At 38.6% G+C, this 20,843-nt stretch overlaps 1 protein-coding gene across 7 annotated transcripts in view; it reads left to right on the forward strand.

Annotated features, from left to right (window-relative positions):
* Positions 1 to 6,344, forward strand: part of STXBP5 (syntaxin binding protein 5) — a 159,507-nt gene extending 153,163 nt beyond the window's left edge. For 5 of the 7 annotated variants that reach the window (XM_086316630.1, XM_086316632.1, XM_086316633.1 and 2 more), the window contains one exon: positions 641 to 6,344. In XM_086316630.1, the coding sequence (XP_086172756.1) occupies positions 641 to 682 (42 nt within the window). In that variant the 3' untranslated portion in view covers positions 683 to 6,344. The remainder of the gene's footprint in view (positions 1 to 640) is intronic. The other 2 variants (XR_015132471.1, XR_015132473.1) reach the window with 2 other exon arrangements.
* The last annotated feature ends 14,499 nt before the right edge of the window (positions 6,345 to 20,843 follow it).

Raw genomic sequence — 20,843 nt, forward strand, 5'->3', positions numbered from 1 at the left:
GAGTATAAAAAAGACAGTACATTGAGTTGGTTAAATCATGGGTTTTTAGATTAGACTACATGAGTTCAAATCCCAGTTTCACCACTGTGTTATCTTGGCTAACCTCTTTAAGCCTCAGTTTCTTCATTTGTAAAACAGGGAGACTAACGATGCCCAGCACATAGAGTTGTTGTGAGGATCAAGTGAATCCATGCAGGGAACATACATGGCTCAGAGACAGCGGCTCAGCAAACTGTAGATGGCAGCAGTACTAGTCTCGGCCTTGCCTTCTCCAGGTTCTTTAAGCTTTATTTTTAATTCAGTTAAGAGAACTGAAAGTTACTTATTTTTTAAGTTATTAGCTTATGTCACCAAAGAATGCACTGAGCTAAAACTTACTTATATCATGTCTTTTAAGAAATGTGAGGACCTTCTATGCTCGTTCTTCATAGTTATAGTCTTTTTTTCCTTGAAACAGAACAGTTCTTATTTCTTGCGTTCAGTATGAATACTGAATATTAAAAACTGTAGAATGCTTCAGAATAATTTTAATGTTTTAGAAAACTATAGAAACCAGTTTATAAATGTTGTTATTCTGTTATTCTGTTGTTATTCTTAAACATTTTTTAAACATGTTTTTTTCTTATTTTCTCCCCTTTAGATGATGTTGAAATACAAAGATAAGAAGTGGTACCAGTTCTGATAACCAGAAACCCAGCTAAAGTTCAACATCAGCCAGAAGGAAAAAGAATTTTCCTTTTTTATGTTATTGATTTCACTTTAGAAAGTTAACAAGAAAGGGATGTTTGTCACTGGATACTGCTCTTTCCTAGCACAATCACGCCCTGTCTTACCTCAGTCGTGTGGCTTTAACTGAGGCGTGCTCACACACACTCAAGGAGGAGTAGATGGTGCGGGCCAGCTATGAGCTGACAGTCTGGGAATTAGCATGGTGGTCACATGTTACAAATGAAGAAACAGAGGGATTCGAGGAGACGTGGCAGGGACTATTCCTGGATCATTCCTGTATTAAACTTTCATATGCCAACAGATTCCGTGCTGTCCTGTTTCCATCAGTGTTTGACCTCTTTGAGGGAGAAGCAGTAAGTCAGAAGTCTCGAAGCTGAAACAGTTATGTTTGTATCATTGACTGAAGTATAAACTGCTGTCTTGGACTTTCCCTCCCTTCAGCTGACTGGTCATCAGTATCATTAGTGAAAAAAAAAAACAACAAACTGTTTGTTACCATATCTTTAGACAGATAAGCTGAATGGTGGGCTTTAAATAATAAAAACATACACATAGTTGACTTGTGTATGGGCTACCCTTGGATTCTTGTTATTGTATACTTGTGTTTAGTCCATATTTTGTCAAAAGCAAAACAAGGCGATACATCACTTTTCATTGAAAAGAAAAGTGTAGAGCATGACTGAACTGCTCATCATTCTGGGAGTTTCCATGTAGTGACTGTGCAGTGTGGAAAGTGAGAAAAACCTCCATTGTGCTGAGGAGAATACTTCAATGTCTCTTGTCATTGTGCTCATTAATTCAGCTAAAGGTGGATTTGACCAAAATACTTACTGGTTAAATTTGTGGAGATGTTGAAATCAGCTAAGTTTTTAATTTTGCTTGAATTTTTATAAAATGTTTAACCCAATGTACCTTTGCATTGTTTGATTAAAATTGCTTTAAAAAATGTTTCATTATTTCAGTAAAATGTTCAGCTCCCTTTAAAAATAAAAAAAAGCGCCCTTCATTTGCTAACAGTTCCAGTACACTCAGGTGATGAGGCAATTAACTCTTAGTGCACATGCCGTCGCATGGAAAAACTCAAAAGCATCCATTGTCAATAATTATCTAAGAGTCTAGTCTGACCTACAAAGTATTTTCTGTAGAAATATACTATAAATCTGTACGTGTCCTTTCAAGGTTTTGAAAAACCGAAAAGGAAAATACGTGCATTTTGGTAACTAAATTATTTCTGTACTGGAGTATAAAGCACATGAGACCATCAGTGGACAGTAAGTGACTGGTACTAAAACAGCACACACAGACAGAAGAGAGATAATGGGATAGACCCGGAAGTAGGTGAGCTCATTCTGCAGGCTCATCCGAGATTATTACCGATCGTTCTGAAAGCGACAAAGGATGAATAATCTATAAGCATTATACTTAATGAAATTTAAAATATTTTCTTCTACAAAAAAAATAGTTTAAAACCATTTTCTTTTGTCATTAAGAAATAATCAGAGCACAAATTGATAGCAAACATGATGGTTGTTTTTCTATTCCATACAATCATTAAAGGTTTATATAGAACATGTTAATTTCACAAGTCTGTTTTGTGTTTTTCCTCTTTACTGTTTTCATTGATAAAGCTCTTATGTTTACATTTTATGACGTGCACTACGGGATATGAAAGTTTACATTAAAATTTACTTTGTCATTAGGGAGAGATTGAATATATGTGATAGAGATGATTGATCAAGCCAAAAGAAATATTTTTAAAATACAGTCATTTTCAAAAGTTTTTGAATTTGTAGGAAGACCGATGAGTAACATTTCTGTTTAGTTAATGCCAGCTTTATAATGAACATGTAGCAGTTTACAAATTGCTTAATTTGTATCATATATTATCTAATAAACCCACTGTTCCATGATATGTCACAGGAAGTTTTCAAAGGCCATTTTTTAAAGGTACAGTTTCGTGTCATCAGTAAAATCAGTAGTTAATGGATTTGAAGTTGAGAAGCACTAAGTAAAGTAATATACATGAACGGTTGGTTCCCCATTCATGTGTAAGGGCATATTAGCTCCAATTATTTGATTTGCTATGTTGTTTTGTGTTAATTGTATATCAACTTAATTTTTATATCAACTGTCATTTTTCCTGTTGTATATAAAATGAACCAATCTTGTAATTATTTTCAAATAGAGAAGTAAATACATTTACCTGAGGTGGATTTTATAAGAAAACCTTGAATCAATATTTCAAGTTATTTTATTTCATTTTTAAATTAATCTACAAATTATGCACAGCAAACTAGAAACTCACGTAGGATTAGAAAGCTTGAAGTATTTTTGAAAATAGGAAATAAGCTTCTCAGAGTTATACTTGATTCAGTCTGTAGATAAGAGACAGTCTGCAGTAATAACTAACCCAGGGAATTTATTGTAATTTGAGAGGTAACATCTCTATTTTTTTTCTAACACAAAAAGTTATAGTCACCAGCAAGCCAAGATTTCAGGAAAACAAACCAAAAAAAAAAAGTCAAAATAGAAAATATTAGAAAAATGAAAGATTTTTATGTGCTTCCTCCATATCTTCAAACATTATTTTTTGTTGCCTTTGTCCTTGACTCTAAAATCATTGAAGTATTCATTGACTAGCAGTCTGTCAATAGGAAGTGGTTTCCATATATGTACCACATATCTGGTTCATTTCACTTTTCAAACCAAAATCCATATGTATTTGCTTTAGAAGATTATTTGAAACTTTCTGATAACTTCTGTATATTACATCATTTGAAGTTTTGCATCATCTTAATTCCCTTGGTTTGCATTTCAATTGTACTGTTTCCAAAAATGGTTATAGATATAACTGAGCTATTGCTAACTTCTTAATTTGATTTTCTAATGGATGTGAAAAAATGCTGCTAATGGTCTGTTATTATGTGTAGTAGATGACAATTTAAGTACAGAACTTTAAAGAAAGACATATCTCTTTTCCTTAGAACTTTTTAATTGTAGGTTTCTCTGAAGTTATTTTGTGTAGATATATGTTTTAAACAAGTCTGAAAGTGTTACATAGTTTTTGATTACAGGAGTGGTGGGAAAACAACTGAGGAAAGGAAAAATAGGCGAAAGACACCATGGACTTCAAAGTTTCACCCTGAGTTCTATATTCCATATATGTTTTGCTTAAGGCGTTTTCTCACGTGACATTAGAAAAGCTATATCCAAAGGTAAATTTTGTGTGGCAGAGATTTATTTTACATTTTAACTTTTGGGATTTTGTTTGTTTTTGCAAAATAAAGAGCACTGAACTTTAAACTTGAATTTTTTCTGCACTTTTTTAGGTAAAGAAGACTTTTTATTGTCATTGAATTCACATTTCTCCATTCAAATCAAGTGACACATATGTATAAAACATACCAAAATCGTGAATATGCTGCTAGTTTAAACAATTAAACTGATCATAGTTTTAAAACCTTCAATAGGGTTTTATATAGTTTTCAAGGATAAAAAATAGTAAAATCATATGCTGTTTGTTTCAGTGTTCTAGGTCTTAAATTATTGCAACACTTTCAGATTTGTTTTAAGATCATACAGTAACATGTTATATTTATACATACTGCTAGAGAATATACTTTTAGTTTTAAAATGGAATTTTTATAAATGTATTCTTTAATTTTAAAAATGGTGAACTTGTTAAGTTTAAGTCGAAGTACTTAAAAAGTATGTATATTATCCATACAAAAAGTTATGTTTTACGCTTATAATAAGAAATACTGGTATCTCATATCGAGATACAATTAATTTTAAAGAAGCATACATCATTCAAAAGTCTTCACACATGACAGGAAAGATACCATTCCTATGGTTAAAAGAAACCCTCTATTGAGCATTTTCAAATATTAATTTTATTTTGGGGAAAATGCCCACAACAATAATTACAAGGTCTTTCTCAATACCTGCAGCTTGCTGTTGGATGCCTACCTTAACTATTGTTTTAAAATATATATATATATATATATATTTAAAATAGTTTTCCAGATATTTTCTTCTACCTTTTTTAAAAATAAATTTCCAAAAATGAAAACAGAGTTTATGTATTTTTGTCAATGAAGGTTTTTATTTTGTAGTTTATAGAATTTGTTCCTTATCAGTTTGATACTTGATCAATATTCCTAGACTTTTTAATCTGTATTTACTTTGAAAAAGAGCATTTCTCTATCTTTAAGTGTCTTCTTTTTGTTCTTTTCCCTTTCAGGGTGTTTGTTTTCTTGAGTTGAAATTTATGCCCATAAGTTATTTTTTTTCATTTGAAAATGAATGTGAAGATACTGTTCACAGTTTTTTTTAATTATACTTTTCATCACTGATCAATTTCTTGTAAAGTGCTATGGGAATTGTTTTTCCTGTGAATATTAATGATCTTACTATACCACAGAAGTTTTAAAGGTTCTGTGGACAGAAAATAGTGGTAACAACAACAAAATTAAAGGGAAAACTTTTGCTTACCTTTCTCAGCTGAATAACTTCCCAGTTGTCAAGCTTATAACATTGCTCTCTTCAGTTTCTAATACAGTCTTAAATTACTAGACACACTCATTTACAAATGGAGTGCAGTAGTCCAGGACTATGTGTAATTGCGCTTTTTATTGCACTCTTTACATCAGAAAAATCATGAATGTCAGTTTTGCCAGTATTTCACAATGAGGCTTATAGGTTAAATTAAAATTTTATAGTGTATGTGATGTAAATAAATCAGTGTTAATTTATTGTAGGTTGTTTGGCTTGGGCATTTAAAATGGATATAGGCTAATGACAATGGAATCCTATTTATTTGGGAGTTTTGGGGTTTTTTTTATGCAGTGTGTTTTGTGTTGTTTAAATTTTGCTTCCACTGAAGACAATGTAAGGAATTGGAAACAGATTCAACATACCAATAGACAGTAATGCAAAAAGGGTAAATCATGTTTTAAATTTTAAATTTTTTTTTTTTTTTTTTGTAAATAAATGGTACTGTGATCCTTAGGTGTGACCTCTGCTTAACATGATAGAACTGGAAAAACATCTTGCTTTCTACTTATACTATTGGTTCATTGTAAATGCAACACCAAAAACAATGTTAAAAAGAGCAAGATTAAGTTTTGCTAACACTGTCCACTTCAGGGGCAAGCATGCTTGATATAGAGCTCGAGCTTGTGTCCACCTTGAAATGTACATGCAGATAGTTTTCAGTTGCTGCACTTATTTTTTTTTTTTTAAATCTTGCTCAGTCCAGTAACTATCTCAAAGGTGATTGCTGGAATATGCATTTTCAATATGATTAAAAAACCCATCTCTGTGTACTGTTTCATTAAAAAAAAAAAAAAGCACTATTGCAAACACAGAAAAATGTGTTAAACTTTGTAGTTATTTTGCATTCCTGTACTTTACAAACTGTCATCACAGCAAAAGGTTTAAAAGTAGGTAATGAAATATTTTTGTAAATAAATACCGTTAAGCTGGTATTTTAAAAAATGTATTATAAATTAATGTTTCTGGAAAATGTTCATATATATGTATATGAATGTCTCTTTATGCTGAAGGGCTCTGATTGGGCAAAATAAAATACTCTAATCTCTCTGAAAACTAAACTAAGCCCTTTTTTTCTGAAAAATTTGTTTTAATTTTTTCTCTAAATTGTGGAATTAATCCAGTAGTTTAACCTCAGCAAATAATGAAGTAGATTTCTACATCTGCAAAGGAAAAGTCAAGTTAATCAGATAATTCAAGTAAAACAAGCAATACTTTTCTTAACTATCTGAACTTTTTGGTGAAAGTTACCCGCCCCTTCATTGAGTGGGAAGTACAGGTAAGGGCGGGGGTCCAGCTGCAGATGAAAGCATCTTGACCTTGAGCATGTAGGACAGTCCTCAGCATCTTGTCAAAATTCAGATTTGGATTCCAAGTTTCTAAGGTGGGGCGTGACTTTGCATCTCCAACAGGCTCCCAAGTAATAACATGCTGTGGGCCTGTGGAACACACGAGGTAGTGAGACTAGATAATTTCTGTAATGGCATTTTGCTAGTTAATTTTGTCAGTGTCCCACCTACTTGTACCAAAAATGAACATCACATTGATGGATATAGAACATGAAGCTCACAGAGGACTGACCATTCTTATCATTGTTTCCACTGCATTTTCAGAATAAAGAATATGGTCATTCTCTTATTAAATTGAAGGTTTATTTGATTTTGAAATCTGTATCATCTTATTGCCCACATGGTGGCAGTCATGTCTCATCGTATTATCTGAGCCTTTAAGAAGAGTTTTCAGTATGGTGTAACAATGGAAAGGTGCGACTTTGCAAAGGTTAATTTTTACGATTGATACTTTTCATCCAGAAAATTATTAGATATGGAACAGACGAAATATCTAAGTTATTATAAAGTGATGTAGATCATTTGGTAGTGACCCTCTATGTAATCCAAAGAAATAGTATTTTTTCCAGAAAATACAGGCATAAAGTGATAAAATTTTGAAAAGTAAAGAGACTGTCTTCATATCTCTGTTCATGGCTTTTTAAAGAACTTTAATGTAGGGTGTGCCCTGCTTAAATGGTACAGCGCTTTTGACCGTTTTAGATAGAAATACTCTTGTCATTGTCAGTCTTCCTGGGCCTGCGTAAGACGATCCTGATTTTCTTCCACTATTTTAAACGATACTGTGACTGCGGTGTAATAACACTCGTTTTAGTTTTTGTACAAATGTTATCCTTTAAAGAAGAAAAAACCTCGCAAAGTCGTCATACTTTTTCAAATTTTAATTAACATCGATATATATTCACTCAAAACTTAGGAAAATATTCTGACCTTTAATTTTGGTCACATTGTCTCATTGTATACTGTTTTAAAAACGAAACGTCATAGTTTTTTATCACTGTTAAAAACCACATAAAAGTAAGGTCCACAATTCATAAGAGCATTTTCAGGGAATACAGACTATGTTGTTACAGTATAGAAGTCTGAGAGCTTCATTTAAACATCAAACTCAAGCATTTAACTTGTCTGTTGCATGTTTGTCATCCATGGAAGACCAAGTACAGCTCTCAACAGGTATCCTAAGGGACTGTTAACCAGCAGTGTTACTATCCCACAGTGAGTGTGGGAGCGCACGCATGTGTGTGTGTGAGTGTGTGTGTCTGCTCCCAAATAGAAGACTGGTTGAATTTATCTCTGAATATTTCTCTCCCCCTTCCTTCCTCCCTCCCTTTTTCTCTATTTCTTTTCCCTATCTCTGTCTCTCCAGTGCCTCTCACCCCAAATCTCTTTACTCTTTATTAATGTTTATTTTAACCAAGCACATTTCTTTGCCAATTTGGGTCCAAAATACTGTTGGGTTGGCCAAAAATTTCATAAGATAGTATGGAAAAACGCAAAGGAACTTTTTGGCTGATGCAATATAATTCCTTATATTTCTCAAGGTCCCCCACACTCAATATTGGGTGAATTTGTAAATAATTTTCATAAGCAATAATGCCACCCCTATTCCTTACGGTTATCTCCAGACATGCAAAATCTCAACAGATAAAAACAGTTTAGCTCACAGAAGACCTGTGCTGATTTTGAAGCATAAGCGCTAGAGAGGTGTGAGGTGACAGAAAGCACCGGGCTGACAGCCCTCAGGTCCAGCCCCGCCCTCTTCACTAGAATGATTGACCAAGAAAGCATTGGCTTTGCATAGGTGTAAAAGCCAAAAGACTGAAATTAGAAAAGGTAGTAACCTCTGTGTTCCTTTAACAATAATGTGACTGCAGGTACCATTAGTCCAAGCAGCTGTGCTCAAACTTGGGCATCAGTATCTCCTGGAAACCTTGATAAAACACAGACTGCTGGGCCACATCCCCAGAATTTCTTGTTCAGTAAGTCTGGAGTAATAAGAATTTCTATTTTCAACAAATTCCCAGGTGATACTGATACTGCTGACTCACTCACCACACTTGGAGACGCCTAATCTAGAGCATGCCCTAGAACCAGTTTCCCATTTACATCACAGATATTTCGGATGTTTCCTTTACTATACTCGCTAATGAATTCATAGATAATTGTTATCGTTCAGTCACTAAGTTGTGTCTGACTCTGTGACCCATGGATTGCAGCACGCCAGGCCTCCCTGTCCCTCCCTACCTCCTGGAGCTTGCCCAAGTTCATGTCCATTGAGTCAGTGATGCCACTCAACCAAGCTCATGTCCATTGAGTCAGTGATGCCATTCAACCATCTCATCCTCTGCCACCCTTTTCTCCGTTTGCTCTCAATCTTTATTAGCATCAGAATCTTTTCCAATGTGTCGACTGTAGATGACCTGCTTGCCTATATATGTAAATTTTTTTAATTGACATAATACAACACTGTAAATCAACTGTACTCCAATAAATCTTTTTAATTGATAAAATAGCCTAATAACTACAGAGGTATGAAATGAATGTGATTTATAATTTAAAAGTTGTTTTTCAATACACTGCCAGAACAGCAACAACAAAAGGCCCCACAAATTTCCAAAACACTCCCTATAGAGTGGTCCCTCTTTCTGGCCCTCTTCTCCTTCTAACTAGCACTCACTCCCACACTCACAAGAACCACTGGCCCAGAGAATAAGACACATTCCGAGGGGCTGTCAAGAATGTGCTCATAAATGGCTCTGCCATGGTGTATATAAGAAAGCGTAGAGAAGAAGTCCAGGCTATTTAAATGCTAGTTTAGATCTTAGTGTCTTTGCATTAATTTCTCTTACAAGTTCGCTTCCTCTTTTACATTTAATCTGTGCTTTTGAACTGGTCAGAGTGGGTGAGCAAGCCAGGTAAATTTGTGGCTGAAGCTCACAAATCTTAACACCTGATGTGGTTCTCTGAACAAAAACTCCTCTTGGTAAGATGAGCAGTGAATCCATTTATAAGGTTCTATTATATAATTTTTCTAACAGTTAGTGGAGTGAGAATCTGTCAAGTCCTACTCTTTGAGACCCCATGGACTGTAGCCCGCCAGGCTCCTCTGTCCATGGAATTCTCCAAGCAAGGATACTGAAGTGGGTAGCTGTTCCCTTTTCCAGGGGATCTTCCCAACCCAGGGATCGAACCCAAGTCTCCTGCCATCACAGGAGGATTCTTTACCATCTGAACCACCAGGGAAGCCCAAGAGTACTGGAGTGGGTAGCCTGTCCCTTCTCCAGGGGATCTTCCCAACCCAGGAATCAAACTGGGGTCTCTTGCATTGTGGGTGGATTCTTTACCAGCTGAGCTACCTGGGACACCCTTCTAATGGTTAGCCTACTGGAAAATTTTATCCCTCCTGATCAATCATGAAAACTCAAGGATTGATTATTGGTTAAATATTAGGCAAGTGGATTTACCTTGCATTTAATGCCAAGTTTATTAAAAACGGGCCTTATATGTAGCTCCTTTCAGAAGTGCAGGTTGACGTGAGTATGAAAGCCAGTCTTCCGTTCCTAAGTTTAGTACTATGCCAGTGACCTTTCCAAGTCACTTGACCTCTATTTGCCTGTTTCCTTATGTGTAAAACTAGGATGCAAATACTAGCCTTACCTACCTCACAGAGTACTTGTAGAAATAAAATAATCCCTGAAAATGGTTAGAAAACAAAATTACCACACAAACACAAGGCTTTGTGACCTTAAAAATATTAGTCCCTTAGAAGATCTGTGATTCAGAAATACATGTGAATAGGACAGAGCAAGTAGCAGCCTGGTACCAGGATCAGCAAGTCAGGTAATATTAAAACTGCTACAATCAGGATGAAAGCAAAGTGACACATCGTCTTTAACACAGTACCTAATGGAGAATCAATGAATTTAATCATGTTTGAATTTAATAAGCCCCTTTAGTTCCAACCAAATTTTGTGTTTGCAGTGTGAGACCCCAGAAAGCCAAACCAGGATGTGTTTATGGCCAACTATCATCCAGATATAGGATCGGATTAAAATTCAGATGTAGTTTCCTTTAAAATAAAACAGCCAGTATCCCAGTGCCTGGCACTTTTTTGTAATAAATACAAATTTACAAACGTTATTTTGTTTCTCCCTGGTATAGAGAATAAATTCTTTGGAGGGTTCAGTCATAGCAGATTTAACATATATTTTCACAGAGCATTTATAAAATATCTCTATAAATAAAAATTGTCTGAACTTAGGATGTTGCTTTCCTGTCCCTTTATTGTGCAGATTACCTTTCAAAGTCTTTGTTTGCATTTAGCTGGTAAAAGAGAGACCGGATCAGGTCAGGTCCAAGTCCTTTTTTGCTGCTTACCAACAATATGACCTCACGTTACTTAACCTTTTTTAAACACTTTCCTCAGATATTAAATAGGAATGAAACAGCACCAATTTATGATTGTGTTAATGACTCCATGTGATAATGTGTAAGGTAACAGCAGAGAAACCTAGCTGTTGGGGCACCCTCTGTAGCTGTGGAGACATAGTGTACAGATAAGCATGCGCTCTGAAGAAAGCTGTTTTAAATCCCTTCTGCATGATACACATGGCTTTTAGCAAGTTATGAAACTTACCCATGCCTGTTTCCTTGTCCGTATGATGGTAGTGATTACTAATACAAGTGCTCAGGACAGTATCTGATGCACATTGTATTGCATTAAACTAAGATGCCACTGAAAATTAGGCACCAGTATTTGTACCACTAACAACAATGCTAATAATTACATTTGCATAACCTATCCTGATTTCCAAGATGTGAGCTATATGAAAAAGGATCTAAGAGTTGATGAAATATGGTAATAAGCTTTCAAAAGTCTACCATTTTCCAGAGAACTAGGAAATGAGACTCCTTCCACTTATATGCAATTCTAGACTATCACCTGGAGGTGCAGGAAAGAACTTCTAATAATTTCTCTCTTCAGTGTGTTCCTATGCATAGATCTTGTTCTCATGAACCTACTGAAGCAAGAACTCCCAAGGTTTTGTCTCAGGCGAGGTGGTGTCCCAGAAAGCACGACATGACAGATAAAAAATAATTTTAGAAGAATCCAACACTTAATTCAACTTTCTCAGAAGATGCTAAGCTAAGCTAAGTCACTTCAGTCGTGTCCGACTCTGTGCGACCCCATAGATGGCAGCTCACCAGGCTCCCCCGTCCCTGGTATTCTCCAGGCAAGAACACTGGAGTGGCTTGCCATTTCCTTCTCCAATGCATGAAAGTGAAGAGTGAAAGTGAAGTCGCTCAGTCATGTCCGACTCTTTGCTACCCCATGGACTGCAGCCTACCAGGCTCCTCCATCCAAGGGATTTTCCATGCAAGAGTATGGAGTGGGATACCATTGCCTTCTCCCAGAAGATGCTAAGAGGAACCCAACTCATAACACCAAAACTCTCCACAAAGCCTTTTGCCTTTAGAATTTCTCATAGCTGCTTGCTCTCCGAAGACTTTCAGATGCTAAAACCTTCTTATGTTTCCTCCCTCTCTCCCATTAGACGCTGGCTCCTAGACGTGCCTGAAGAATGATCTCAGCTCGCCTCTCTCCTCCTGAGCCTCAGGTAAGATGCTGTCCTATGTCACTCTGGTTGCTGGACCCCAGGGGGAGCTCTCCCAGTCTCTCTGCCTGGGGGTGCCATCCCAGAATCTCAGCTGTCAGGCCAGCATGGTGTGGAGCACTCCTCTGAGTTCCAAAGGGAAATGGGGTCTCAGTTCTCCTTCCTCTTAGACCCTCAAACTTTTCAGCCAGTTGCATCTTTCCTCTGTCCTCCTTGGAGCTAATCCCTGAAGGGTGTCAGGCTCAGAGCTCTGCCTTCTCTCCCCATCCCAACATCTAATACTCTGATCTAATCTGGACAGACAGGAGAAAATCATAGTCTGCTTCCTGCTTAAGCCAGGGCCTCAGCTCTTGACATGGAAATCCAAGTAACCATTTACTCAAAGCCCCTCCTCCCACTTTTTTTTTTTTTGCCTAAAAGCTGTTGTCTATACCATGAGCTCCAAAATTCCATTTTGACATTCAAAATATTGGCTTTCTTTTTAATTCAACAAATATTTATTGGACACCAGGATGTGTTAGATTCTGCTCTACATATTAGATATGGAAAAGTGAGCAAGATAGAACCCTTCCCTGGAGTTACATCCAGAGACACTGCCATTAATCTTTCTGTTTCTTCAGTAATAACAGTAAGTTAAGGACACAGATGGTAACATGCCTTTGCCACCTGAGTGAGAGGCAACAGGAATTTTGTATGTGGGGTGAGGGAATGCATCATTTAAAACATCACCACACTATCACACCAGAAATACTTATTAAGCACCTACTCTTCTCCCTACCTCAACATCTAATCCGTCACCAGTGCTTCCTTTTTAACCTCACAAATGATTTCCAAATTTGCACTCTTTCTTTCCTGCTCAGTGACTGCCTCTACTTCAGCATCTTACTGAGTCTATTCCTATCTACTCTTCCTTTTTCAGCCTCCTCTTCCTCTGGTATATTCTATCCGCGCATAAAGCTGTTCTCTTTTTAAATTTCTCAGACTCCTGCGGTGACCGACCATGAAGTCCAAAGCTTTCATTGTCAGCTTGGCTCCTTAACAGTCTACCTTCTGTGTTCCATGGTTCTGGTACCATATACCATTCCAAACCCATTTCCTGCCATTTCCTCCTGCCCTTACAACCCACGCTGTTAATTTTCCATGCTCTTGTTCATGCTTGGAATACCCTTCATTTCTTTCTTATCTTGGAAAAATCCCACCAATCCTTTATGGCTAAACCACAATGTCATTTTCCACTGGAAGCTTTCCATGCCCCGGGAACGATGAATTGCTCTCTCCTCTCTGCTACAATAACCATTCCTCATACTTCTAGTTGGGTTCTTATCACAATGTGGGCCAGCTATTTGTTCACGCATCCATTTCCTCTCTAGATTATGGGATCCTTGAGAAAAGACTGTTTTATCCATTTCTGTAACTCCTCTAATACCTGGCATAATACCTGTCAAGTACAAGGTGCTAATTAATATTTGTTGCTAAACTCCAAAACTCAAGAGCTTTGTCACATACAACATATTTACACATATGCATAAGCTTTCAGATATACCCACATGCACATATATTTTTATATATTTTGTATTTCATCTAATTTTTAATATCTCTGTACTTCTGTTGTGAATGTTCAGTAGCTGCTATTTCTGTGGAAATTTCTCATTAAATATAAAACATAAAATTGTCCTTTATTTTAAATGGACTAATATTCCATTTGAAGGCTTTTATAGTTCTGACAGTTCTGAAAACTTGACTGGTACCTGGAAGCTTATTATTAATTCCATAACACTTTATGTTCTATACTATGCATTATATTTAGTACTCTGTTTAATTTCAATAAGATTGCCTACATGGTCAATAAGTTACAAGTGAAATGTATAAGTCAGCGGCAGCAATCTAGTAATGCCAAATCAAGTGATATGATGGTCTGAATTAAGTAATCAAATTCTTAAGTCTATATCATGATCACTATATAACTATTCAGAGAGGAACAATTAACTTTAGCTTTTTAGCTAAGAAACTAAAATGCTGTAATATCCAGGAGATTATTCTAGTCTTATTTCTCTTCTTTTTTTTTTTTTTTTGCAGTAGTCTGTGAAATAGTTTCCCATGGAAAGACTTGAGATCCTCATTTGAAAGTTATAGTCTAAAGAAAGGTAGAAACTACAATGGAATAAACTAATAAGAAGTGGTTTCATGTGCTGGGTTAAAAACCTGATTTATCCCTCCCCATCACCGCATTTCCTCTCTGATAACTGTAAGTTTGTTCTCAATGTCTGTAAGTCTGTTTCTGAACAGTCATTTTTTTGAAGTGTGGAAATTCAAGCAAGTGTCGGCTTTGGATATCATTGGGAGAATGATAAGGACTTGTGAACAGCCTAAGGAGAGGACGACTGTGGCCAATGAGACAAAATGGTGTGTAAAATCACTACCGGAAAGGAGGCCCAGAGCAAGAAATGGACCCTTGTGGTTAAAACAGGAGGTCTCCATGAGGGGTGGGAATGTGGACCATGAGAGGCCCCCAGTGGCCAGGGAGTCATTGCGTTGGTGAAGAGATCAGGGCATTTGTACAACAACATCCTAAACTCTTTTCTCCCTGCCCATGACTGTCCTGCTTATCTTCCTGTTTTCATTTCATTGCCTGGAATCCCTTTTCTCTTACCATTTCAAGTAGTCCAAATTGAGTTTGGGTCTTACTCCCCATTTAACTATATTTTTACTATGTGAAGACTCATAGACTGAGCAACTTTCAAAGACAACTGAGTGACTTTCAAAGACCCATAGAAAATTCAGTCTAGTATCTGAAGGTGTCTGAAGGAAAAGTGTTAGTCGCTCAGTTGTGTCTGACTCTTTGTGACCCCATGGACTGTAGCCCACCGGGCTCCTCAGTCCCTGAAATTCTCCAGGCAAGAATACTGGAGTGGGTAGCCATTCCCTTCTCCAGGGGACTTCCCGACCCAGGGATTGAACCTGTGTCTCCTGCATCACAGGCAGATTCTTTACCATCTGAGCCACCAGGGGATGTTGTGCTACATAAATCTGAAGATAAAGAAAATGTCTACTTTATTATAAAATATGCACAACACAGTGCATTTCCAAGAGAGCTGACTTTAAGTCCTCACACTGAATATTTCATATATATTCTGCAGCTTACATTGATTAAAGTATGTACTTACTTACTTATTCATTCAACAAATACTTGAGCATATAATATATACCAAGCAATACATTTAACCATCCACCTATGAAGATGGTTAATTAGACAGAGCTCCTGATCTCAGAGACTTGGAATCAGCCACTAAAATGCTCCAGCAGACATCAAGAAACCTCCTTTAAGAGGGTTCTTTTTTTTAAATAGCAAAAAAAATTTAAGATATAAAAAACAAAAACTGACAAAGGACTAAAAGATATAATAGAAAACTCATGGAACAGAATTGTAAGGCAAAGGTAAAAATCAGAAGTTGAACACAGGTCAAGAGAAATAATCCAATGTGAACAACAGAGAGAAAAATGATTGCTAGAAAGGATCAGAGCCTTGGTGATATCAGAAGGATATCAAAACAAGTTTTAGATGGGGACTTCTCTGTCAGTCCAGTGGTTAAGACTCTTCGCTTCCAGTGCAGGGAGTACAAGTTCGATCCCTGGTCAGGGAACTAAAATCTCACAAACTACTGCTGCTGCTGCTACTAAGTCACTTCAGTCGTGTCTGATTCTGTGTGACCCCACGGACGGCAGCCCACCAGGCTCCCCTGTCCCTGGGATTCTCCAGGCAAGAACACTGGAGTGGGTTGCCATTTCCTTCTCCAATGCATGAAAGTGAAGTTGCTTAGTCATGTCCAACTCTTAGTGACCTCATGGACTGCAGCCTACCAGGTTCCTCCATCCCTGGGATTTTCCAGGCAAGAGTACTGGAGTAGGGTGCTATTGGCTTCACAAGCTACTAGGCCAAACCAAACAAATCACCACTACCAACAACAACAATAACAACAAAAGATAGGTCTTAGATCTGAATCAGGAGAATCACAGAATTGTGGTCACAAAGGATCTTTTCCTCTCCAGGTGCAGCCCTGAGGTGGAGGTTCCTGCATGTTCTTCGGGCCTGGAAGAAGGTCAGTTTTTGAATTAGAAGTTCATCAGCTTGCCCACCCCCACCCTTGCCTTCTCCTCTCTGCATACATTTCTCTTCTTCCACTGAAACCTGGCTCATTTCCTTCCTATTATCCATCTGCCCCAGAATCTCATGATCAGACGTTTGGCACAATGTTTGCACTTCATGTTAAAGGTATCCCTGCATGCCTGCTAAGTCACTTCAGTTTTATCTGATTCTTCTGTGACCCTATGGACCATAGTCTGCCAGAATCCTCTGTCCATGGGATTCTCCAGGCCAGAATTCTGGAATGGGTTGCCATGCCCTCCTCCAAGGGATCTTCCCAACCAAGGAATCAAACCCAAGTCTCTTATGTCTCCTGCACTGGCAGGCAGGTCTTTATCACTAGTGCCGCCAGGGAAGCCTGAAGGTATTCCTAAAGAGGTACAAAAGTCCTGATTTTTTTCCATGAAGTCTGAAATCCAGAATGGAGGTGGGAGTATCCTGGCAGCCTCCCACTGTGCAGGAGGTGGGTTAGTGATCTTTCCTCAGAAGTCCTTTTATGAAATGCATGTGATTCCACCACACATCTTCCCAGCAAGACTCCCCACTGGAGATCCCCATAGAGACCCCTGAGTTTCTCCAGGGACTGAAGCCAGCTCTCTTGGTAGATCACATCCTTAGTTCTAGAAATTCTTCCCCAATAGCTGATGGTAAACTGTCTTCTCTCCTGGTGGCTCCTGTGTTGTGCATCTCTGGGGTACATGCATGTGGCAAGCTTTAGAGGTTTGCTCTACTTTAAGCTTTACAATGGCTATATGGAGCAAAGCCCCCACAAGGCTTGAACTCACTTGTGATCTCCCAGACTATGACAGCAACAGCGAAACCATCTAACCATCTTGTAGTGACCAGGAACAATCCAGAGCCATAGTGATCAGGGTTTATCTGTCATTTTAAAAAGATAAACTAGAAATTATGCTCTGATCCTAATCTTAAAAGAAAATCAGCACTGAACATTTATTGGAAGGACTGATGCTGAAGCTGAAGCTCCAATACTTTGGACCAACCTGATATGAAGAGCTGACTTACTGGAAAAGACCCTGATGCTGGGAAAGATTGAGGGCAAAAGGAGAAGAGGGCAGCAGAGGATGAGATGGTTGGATGGCATCACTGACTCAATGGACATGAATTTGAGCAAACTCTGGGAGATAGTAGAGGGGAGAGGAGCCTGGCGTGCTGTAGTCCACGGGGTCACAAAGAGTCAGACACAGCTTAGTGACTGAACAACAACCTAAAACTTGGACTGGGCTTCCCAGATAGCGCTTAGTGGTAAAGAACCTGCCTGCCAACACAGCAGACACAGGACACGTGGGTTCAGTCCCTGGATTTGGAAGATCCCCTGGAGGAGGAAATGGCAACCCACTGTAGTGTTCTTGCCTGGAGAATTCCATGGACAGAGGAGCCTGGAGAACTACAGTCCATAGGGTGGCAAGGAGTCGGACACGACTGAAGAGACTTAGCATGAACATAATACTCACATCAGTTACTAACACGTTTACTTAGGCTTAAACAGCATTCAAAACATCCAAATCATTACAGCAATTCACAGGAACCCACCTTAAGCTGCCCGGCCTTCTCACTAACACATCTGGGAATCTGATTCTCAGCCTCCCTCCTAGTCCTCCCCCAACCTTGTAGGGGTCAGTCTGACTTTGAACTCAAGAATGTATCCTCCCCTTCTCACCTCCTTCACTCCAGCCTTAATATCTTGTATGGGCCCTCCTTCAATTGCACGTTCCCAAATGAATTGCCATGGTGTGGAATATATGTGTGCACTTAGCTTCCTGTGCACAATTACCTCTCAGCGCCTCTTCCTTCATGCTTTCCTGGGCCTATTACTCAATCCTCCTACCTCTGTCCTGCCAGCCGCCCTGAGAGCTCTACTTTCCCCCTTTTCAGGTCATTTCAGAACATTCCAACCGCTTTTTCCTGTAAGTCATTCCTTCTGTATGACCTGTTCTTTATTTCTTTCGTGTTTTTGCAAATGACTCTTTAGACTTCTACATTCAGAATAGAGAGGAAAAGCCAACCCGCCTTCATAATGTGCCAGCTGCCTTCCAATGTCCTCAGGTAATGCTCTCAACTCTTTTACAAGAGAGAAATGACTGAATGCATGAGGAGGCCTGAGGCCCAAGGAAGGAGATTCCGTAATTGTCCTGGGTTGCACGGCTGGTAAGGGACAGAACTTAGATTTAAACACAGAATCTGTATGATTCCAAAACTCCAGTGGTCTTTCCATCCTACAGCACTGCCTCAGTGACTTTTTTTTTTTTTAGTATTATCACATGTGAATTTTTAAAATTTTATTTATTATTGGCTGTATGTGGGATCTTTGCTGGGGCTCGGGCTTAGTTATCCTGAGCACGTGCGATCCCTGACCAGGATCGAACCCATATCCCCTGCCTGTGGGTAATGCAGATTCTTAACCAGGGGACCACCAGGGAAGTCCCAACACAATTGAATTTTAAGTAAAAGTATCCAAAGATACATTGAAATCCTATCAATAGCCCTCTGAAAGACTCAGCGTGGTACTGTTTCAAACTACACGTAGGTGATCCCTTATAAACAATCTCTTAGAATCAAGAATTCTGGAAATGGGAAGGACCTGAGAAAGGACTCTTTACATTTGAGGCGCCCAGAAACACACACAAATTTATTATACATTAAAAGACACAGTAAAACAAAGTCAAATCTAAAAAAAATAGAGAAAATAATTTGTAACATATATGACAAGATAAAGTGACATTTCCATTGTACAAGGAGCTCCTATTAAGAAAATAATGACTCCAAACAAGCAAATAAATGAATAGGCATTTCATAGAAGAGTTAATTCAAGTGGCCAATAACCATACAAGGTGACGTTCATCTTCCTCTATACTTGTGAACGGAGAAGGCAGTGGCACCCCACCCCAGTACTCTTGCCTGGAAAATCCCATGGACGGAGGAGCCTGGAGGGCTGCAGTCCATGGGGTCGCTGAGGGTCCGACACAACTGAGCGACTTCACTTTCATTTTTCACTTTCATGCATTGGAGAAGGAAATGGCAACCCACTCCAGTGTTCTTGCCTGGAGAATCCCAGGGACAGGGGAGTCTGGTGGGTGCCGTCTATGGAGTCACACAGAGTCGGACACGACTGAAGTGACTTAGCAGTAGCAGCAGCAAACTTGTGAAAATACAAAAGAAATGATGAACAGCCAGTTATCTGTCAAATTGACACAACTTTTAAAGAACAAGTCCAGGCTAGGAAAGACATAGGAATAATCACTCTGTTCACTTGGGTTTCCCTGATAGCTCAGTTGGTAAAGAATCTACCTGTAGTGCAGGAGACCCCAGTTCGATTCCTGGGTTGGGAAGATCTGCTGGAGAAGGGATAGGGTACCCAGTTCGGTATTCTGGCCTGGAGAGATCCATGTACCATAGAGTCCATGCGGTCACAAAGAGTCAGACACAACTGAGCAACTTTCACTCTGTTCAATGGCTATGAGATTTGTAGCTGATCTGTTCCTTCTCTGCTTGAATCTGGGCTGGCCTTCAGTGACTTGCTTGACAAATAGAATACAGAAGAAGTGACTAAAAGAACTTGCAAACGATAGGTTGTAAAAAGACCTACAACTCTCACCTGAGCCCTGAGACTGCCATATTGGCAACACCTCTATTTTGGAGATGACATTTTGGAGAAGAGGCTCTGAGAATACGTGGAGAGTCAGAGATGTCTGGCAAGCCACCAACTGTGCATCCCCAGCTATGCAAGTCATCTCAGCTCTGGGTCCAAACACATGAGGAGCAAAAACTAAATGATGCCCCCTAAATGTCACTCAAATTGCAGATTCATAAATAGGGTAATCAATTGGTGGTGGTGGTAGCCATTAAAAGTTGAAGTGGTTTGTAATACAGCAATGGATAACAAGAACAGGAATGAACTACCATTCAGTAAAGTAACCTGGTAATACAACTAAAATTAAAATATAATTCCCTTCAAACCAGAAATATCACTCCTTGGAATCTATCCCAGGAAATCAAAGCACCAGTACATAGAATATATGAATAATAATATTCACTGCAGCATTTTTGTTGCAGAATTAAAAACAAACAAAAACTAGTGAAAAAAATGAAGGCCCATCACTAGTGGAATAGTGAATATATTATAAGCTAAGCTAAGTCCCTTCAGTCGTGTCCAACTCTGTGCGACCCCATAGACGGCAGCCCACCAGGCTCCCCCGTCCCTGGGATTCTCCAAGCAAGAACACTGGAGTGGGTTGCCATTTCCTTCTCCAATGCATGAAAGTGAAAAGAGAAGGTGAAGTCGCTCAGTCGTGTCCGACTCTTAGCGACCCCATGGACTGCAGCCTACCAGGCTCCTCCATCCATGGGATTTTCCAGGCAAGAGTACTGGAGTGGGGTGCCATCGCCTTCTCCATTCCCCACCCCTGGGAGGTAACTAAAAGACCACCAGAACCAGCA

This window comes from Bos grunniens, chromosome 9 (genome assembly GCF_055505025.1).
Source record: "Bos grunniens cultivar Pamir isolate PY7600 chromosome 9, Bosgru_T2T1.0, whole genome shotgun sequence".
Taxonomy (NCBI): Eukaryota; Metazoa; Chordata; class Mammalia; order Artiodactyla; family Bovidae; genus Bos; species Bos grunniens.